This window comes from Trypanosoma rangeli (assembly GCF_003719475.1).
Source record: "Trypanosoma rangeli strain AM80 chromosome Unknown Tra_15.4_contig_00635, whole genome shotgun sequence".
Classification (NCBI taxonomy): domain Eukaryota; phylum Euglenozoa; class Kinetoplastea; order Trypanosomatida; family Trypanosomatidae; genus Trypanosoma; species Trypanosoma rangeli.
Window position 1 is genome coordinate 1 of NW_021706385.1, and position 6,227 is coordinate 6,227.

At 52.6% G+C, this 6,227-nt stretch overlaps 4 protein-coding genes across 4 annotated transcripts, besides 3 other annotated features; all 4 read right to left on the bottom strand.

The window, feature by feature from the left end:
* The first annotated feature begins 10 nt into the window (after nt 1-10).
* Nucleotides 11-37: a microsatellite.
* Nucleotides 28-87: a microsatellite.
* Nucleotides 88-113: 26 nt separating this feature from the next.
* Nucleotides 114-1,547, bottom strand: TraAM80_09629 (putative seryl-tRNA synthetase; the record flags this gene model as incomplete). The annotated part of the gene is made up of 1 exon (XM_029386299.1): nt 114-1,547. One exon carries the CDS (start codon nt 1,545-1,547, stop codon nt 114-116), a length of 1,434 nt encoding a protein of 477 aa, XP_029233831.1.
* A 68-nt stretch (nt 1,548-1,615) lies between these two features.
* Nucleotides 1,616-1,657: a sequence feature (A-rich).
* A 209-nt stretch (nt 1,658-1,866) lies between these two features.
* On the bottom strand, nt 1,867-3,816 carry TraAM80_09630 (uncharacterized protein; the record flags this gene model as incomplete). The annotated part of the gene is made up of 1 exon (XM_029386300.1): nt 1,867-3,816. The coding sequence occupies one exon, from the start codon at nt 3,814-3,816 to the stop codon at nt 1,867-1,869; it is 1,950 nt and encodes a 649-aa protein (XP_029233832.1).
* Nucleotides 3,817-4,055: 239 nt separating this feature from the next.
* Nucleotides 4,056-4,700, bottom strand: TraAM80_09631 (uncharacterized protein; the record flags this gene model as incomplete). Its single annotated transcript, XM_029386301.1, has 1 exon — nt 4,056-4,700. One exon carries the CDS (start codon nt 4,698-4,700, stop codon nt 4,056-4,058), a length of 645 nt encoding a protein of 214 aa, XP_029233833.1.
* A 281-nt stretch (nt 4,701-4,981) lies between these two features.
* On the bottom strand, nt 4,982-6,227 carry TraAM80_09632 (putative MYH7B protein; the record flags this gene model as incomplete). Its single annotated transcript, XM_029386302.1, has 1 exon — nt 4,982-6,227. A coding segment is annotated over one exon (1,246 nt), but the record flags the coding sequence as incomplete, so codon positions are not given.

Sequence of the window (6,227 nt, forward strand, 5' to 3'; positions counted from 1 at the left end):
GATCTCCTGCCACACCCACACTGACGCACACACACACGTACATATATATATATATATGCATATATATATAATACACATATAATTATAGTAGTAGGAAGCAGATACATCGTTTCTTACTCTTGCTCCGTCACTTCCGCAGATGGCACGTTGTCCGCAAACTTCAGCATCTCGATACCCATCATATATGGACGCAGCACGTCGGGAATGACCACGCCTTCTTCTGTTTGATAATTCTCGCAGATGCAGCACATCGTTCTGGTGATGGCGCACAGTGTTCCATTCAGCATATGACAGTACTCCTTGACGTTGTTTGCCGATACGTTGCGCATGTTTGACCCAAACCGACAATTCACACCGCGCGCCTGGTAGTCTGTGCAGTTGGAGCACGACACCAACTCGCGGAAGGCCCCGCTGGCGGGGAACCAGGCCTCAAGATCGTACTTCTTGGCAGCCGCGTTATTCAACGCACCGGAGCAAATGTTGATGACGCGGTACGGCAGCCCAAGGCTCTGGTAGAATTCCTCGGAGGTGCAAATCATGTCCTCAAGATGCCGCCAGGACTCCCCCTCCTGTGGGGAGCAGACAAAAAACTGCTCCAACTTATCAAATTGATGCACACGAAAGATGCCGAGCGTGTCACGGCCGTGAGCGCCGACCTCCTTGCGGAAGCAACTCGACATACCAGCGTACTTCAACGGCTCCTTCAGCTCCGAAAACCACTTACCTCGGTGGTACGCCGCGATGGGCATCTCGCTCGTGGCAATCAAGTACTTCTCATCGCCCTCACCCGTGACTTTGTAAAGCTCTTCATCGAACTGCGAGAGCTGCGCCACCTCGAACATGGCTTCCTTGTTCAGGAAGAAGGGTGGGTAAAACGGGGTGTAGCCTCGACTGACAAGAAAGTTCATACCATACGACAGAAGCGCCAGTTGTAGCTGAACGAGTCCACCCTTCAGCACGTAGGCCCTCCCGCCAGCCATGGAGGTGACAGTCTTTGTTGCGTCCATCATACCCAAGCGCTCCATGATCGTCACATGATTAAGTTTTGCTCTCTTGTTCACGTCACCAAAGGTGCGGACGACGGTGTTACCCGTATCCTCATCTTCCGCCACAGGAACGGATTCATGAACGATGTTTCCGACGCTGAGCACTAGGCCATCCCGCTTGGCCACCAACTCTGTTGCTTCCCTTGCAAGCCCCAGCACATGGTCGGAGAGATCCTTAGATAGCTGCTTTAGCTGCAGCACGCTGAGATCCTTCAGTTGATCTGGGTTAAGCTCCCCTTTCTTCCAGGCGACTCGAATCGTCTCGGGAACCTCAGAGGTGTCCCCGTCAGACTCCTTTGCTTTCTTCTTCGCACCGACGAGCTTGCTGCAGGCGTTTATGAGCTTGTTGTAGACCTCGGTCAGAAACTGCGTGCGCCGCCAGCTCTTGTCTGCGTCTAATACAGCATCCACAATGGTGGGATCTGCAAAGCGCCGACGTTGGGACTCGCGGATGAGGTCAGCCCCCTTTTCGTCACGGAATAGCTGGACGTCAAGCCCCATGCTGGAATCAATATACCCTCAATTATGAGCAAACCCGTGTGCTTTCTCATCGTGGGGGGTGAGCAACGAAAATAAATAAAGAAAGGAAAAATAAAGAAAACAAAAAAAAACACTTTCGCCAACACAACAATTCTGGGTGTAACAGTAACGACATCGCCTTGGAAATGAGGAGAGTGCATATGCCGTAGGCCCGAGGATCCACGCGCAACGAGAGGCGATTTAGCGGTGAGGAAACTCCTCCTGCTCTTGCCTCCCTCCCCCACTCTCACACTTCTTTCCTTTACATATATATGCGTCTACAAATGATCCCTGCGCCTGCTCATGAAGACTTTGCCACAAGTATCTCCTGCAGCTTCTCAAACATGTCTTTTTCGTCCGTCACGCCGACGAGGCACAGGGCGCCCAACACCGCCTCCACAAACTCAACAAACGTCAGCAGTCGTTCAGACGCCACTACCACAGCAGCCAGCTCCCCTTGGGACCCGCAGCTCCTTTCGTACATTGAAAATCCCAGCGCGTTACGTGGCGAGCAGACAACGGTGGGTACCACGCCTGGAGTCTTGAATCGATCGAAGGGAAATAAACAATTCACAACATGAATTAAACTAATTCCATGGTTATTGAACATGGTGCGAAAAAACATAATAAAATTGCGAACCGACAAAAGAACAAACGTGCCACGCGGCTGCGTCTTGGCCTCGGTTCCTATTCGCAGAAAAAGTGCTTCCAAGGAGGGCAAAAGTGGCAAAAGCTGTACCTCATGCTCCCTTGTAAGGGGACACAGTGGCTCACTTGTGCGTTGTCCCTGTGTGAGTGATCCTTCCATCAGCATCGCAAAGCGCTGCGCAAGCTCGGTGACGTTGAAGCCGACACATGCGATGGCAGACAGGCGCACAAGAGACTCCACAAATTGTCGGTAGTTGAGATTACCCTCAAGCCTCAATAAAGACTCCTGAAGTGCATGCATCCTTTCACCCCACGGACTGTGTGGCGCCGCATCATAGGCCTCGACCTCAACCTCCTTCTCAATAGTCAGCAGCACGCATTTCATCACGTCGTAGATGCTCACACGACCATTGATAATGTGGGCGTCATTCAACATGCGGAGGTACTGAGGGATGCATATATGGCCCGGAAAGCGGTGCTGCCACCAATTGGGCTTCGTTGTGAGAAGCTTCACGTTGTCAAACTTTCCGCTGTAAGTGTCAAACCAATTCCTAAGAGTCTTGTTAAAGCGCACCAAGAGCATCCTCATAGATGTCTTGGTCTCCTCAAGCGACTTGTCTGAGATGCCAAAAAAGTCATCTAACGCAATGCTTGGTAGAGTTGCTGGGGTTTCCGCGTCCTTGAAAATCTGCTCGGCCTCATTGCCACGGAAGATGCCATAGTACGAGGCCCCCACGCTCATTTTGCACTTTCCATGGCCCTCCTTATTTCCACGACACCACTCGCCCTCGTAGGTGCCTCCGTCTGCGTAGTAGAAGACACCAAAGCCGTGTCGCATCCCCTGCACAAACTCGCCTTCATAAACGTTGACAACGGAGGAAATGGGAGGGGAATAGTTTACCGGGGTATCAATATCCGCTGGCGCGTTATCTGGGTCTAAGTGCAGCACGTAAGTGGAACGCCCATGCCCTTGAGGGATATCATCACTCCAGTGCCCCTCATACACCTCTAAGTAATGTGCTGTGCCAAACTTCCACCCCATGACCCCAAAGCCATCTCGACGTCCCTTCTCCCACCCGCCGTCGTATACATCACCGTTGGGGTACACCAATTTGCCCCTTCCATGGCGCTTGTCGCCTGCCCATTCTCCGTCATAGAAAGATTCACCACCGTACGTCTGATGCCCCTTGCCGTGCCGCTTACCCGAGACCCAGAAGCCAGTATATAATCCCCGAGCCGTTGACATCTCCCCGTTGCCGTGCCGCACACCGTTTTTTACATCCCCAACGTACTTGTCCCCATTAGACCAGGTGAAGATGCCCTTCCCATTTGGGGAATTGTCGTGAAATTCACCTTGGTACGATATACCATTATTCCACACAATTTGGCCTTCGCCTTCCATGCTTCCATGGACAAAATTCCCTTCGTAGCGGAATCCCATCGCAGAATAAAGGACACCTTCACCGTGAAACATGCTATGCTCGTCAAGTGAGCCAACATACTTCCGTACCGACGTTGCTGGGACGGCAGTTTTGGAAGTGTCAGCAGCGACCGCATGCTTCAAGTACTCGTACACCTGCGCTACGGTATTCTCCGTGGCCATTGTCGCCGCGTTTTACTAAACAACCAAAAAGTAGCAAAACAAATGCATGAAGAAGTGCAAAAAAAAAAAAAGTGCACGCGGAAAGAAGAAAGGGTAAAGAAGAAGCATAAGAGATTGCTCACACCATTAACTCAGGCGTACACCAGAAAATATATATAAACACTTACACATGCCATTTCCTTACTCGTTCTTTTCTTTGCTCCTTTTTTTTTCTGTTGTTTCCAGCGCACAATTCACGTCTATCCAGTGGGAGTGTACATCTTTATAAATTTTTTGATGAACCCCACTTCTTCTTCCGTCTCTTCCATTTTTTTTCGCTCCTGCTCCTCACGTAGGCGCTTACGCATGCCTCTACGAGACGCATTGTGCTCTTTCCGTGAGAGCATGAGTCCTAGCTTCATCTCCCGCACCCCGAGAAGATCGCGCTGATCGGTGCCGTCCAGCATCTTTACCGCATGGAGAGCCATCGCCTTGTTGCGAAAGGTCAGCACCGCGTAGTGCGTCTTGTTGAGCAGGTTGCCCTTCTGCGACACCCGCAATTCCACCTTCGGCTCGTACGCGTCGAAAACGACACGCACGGCGTTTCGCTCCGTACCAGGGGCGACAAAGCAGTGAAGTCGGTAAGCGTTCGAGGCCTTTTTGCCCTTCTTCTCCCTTTTCTTCTTTGGGGCGCCCCGGTCTGAGCCGCCGCCCTCGCTGATCGCGTCGCTACCTAAGGAGGAGAGCACCTCGTCCGCACCGTCCGCGTCTGCAGTGGCGGCTGTCGTTGGCCGCTTTGCCGTCGCCCGGCGACGTTTCGGGTAGCGTAGCTCGCCGTCCATCTCGCTGCCCCAAATGGCGGCGAGCTCCGCCTGTCGCTCTTTCTCCAGGTCCCGCTTCACCATCGACACGGCTCCAATGTGGCTCACAACGGCGTTGCCCCCTCCAAAGAATAACACCTACTTTCTTCCTTCCGTTTCTCTGCCTCCCTCTCCACGTCGCGGCCTCGGTGGGGTGACGCAGCAGCAACAACATAAAAAAAAAAAAACCACGACGCCCGTCGGTACAAGGGTCACAAACACCAATAAAGAAACGCTGCAATGAGGAAGAATAATAAACACCAAAGCTAGCAACAAGTGAAAAAAAAAAAGTGGAACCCCAACACTTCGCACCCCCCTCCCCCTCCCTAGTGGAACCTGGGGCATGCAGGGTTAGCTCGCTGCACATCCAACTTTTCCTTCGGCGAGAACTCCAAAACAGTTGCTATCGCTGGGACCATCTGCAGACGGATTTCTTCACTCGAGCAGCATAGAAATTGAAGTATAACGTTTCTTACGTACTCCACACTCTGCTTTACCCGCTCCTTAGCCTTGAGAACCTCGATGTCCTTCGTGTACTGCGCTACCATACTGTTATTATGATCACACTCGCGTTGCAGATCCGCATTCTCCTTTTCCAGCGCCTGCAGCTGGACGCGGAGCTGACGAATCTCATTGTCGCGTTGACTTTGTTGGTTTGCCAACAATAGCATGTCCCTCTCAAAAACACCGCCGGCCACAGCACGCGGCGTCGCACCGCCCTCTTCCTGCATGGCTGACAATGAGTAAATAGATTCCTGCGCCTTCTCCCGCTGAAACGCCTCCCGCTGTCGCTTAATCTCCCTCCGAAGCAACTCGCACTTTTCTTCTAGGTGGCTGTTCCTAGCCTCCAACTCCGCCAGAAGCCCCGGCGGCGGTGAAGAAGCAACCTTACCTTCCGCCTCGGTCAAATTGGCGGTGACCTCCGCCAACTCCTGCTGACAGCAATGAAGTTCGGCTGTTGCTTCATCGAGCTCCATCCGTGCACCCGAAACGTCCTTGGTTAGCAAAGCGAGCACTTCAACGAGTGGCAGAGTCGCATACTTCACATCCAATAACTTGAGATTCCTCTTCAACCGCAGCTCGAAATTTTCAACCCTTGACAACAGCGAAAAAACATCCGCCTCGCCATCGCCACCCTCGCGTACGTCATCCGCCACAGTCTCGCCCACAAGAGTCAATATACCTAACAAACAGCTTACAAACTTCCTTACATCATCGCGTGCAATGATAACAGATGCCTCTAAACTTTCAATTCTTGCATCATCCCTAGCCTTCGCCGCCAAAACCTTCTCCTTCCACCCGAGCAACTTCTCCTCAACCACACGAATACCACATACCTTCTCCTGCACAGCAACCTTACACGCTCTATCCGCTTCCAACAATCTCACATGAGCATCCCTTAAAGACTGCTGCACCTCCTCGCGCTGCCGCACGGCCTCTTCCAGCTGGGCACGCAGGTTTGCAGTATCCGACCCGCCCTGTTCACGGAGGCTGCTCAGCTCCTCAGCCGTTCGCACCAGCTCTTGCTGCACCTCCTCGCGCTGCCGCACGGCCTCTTCCAGCTGGGCACGC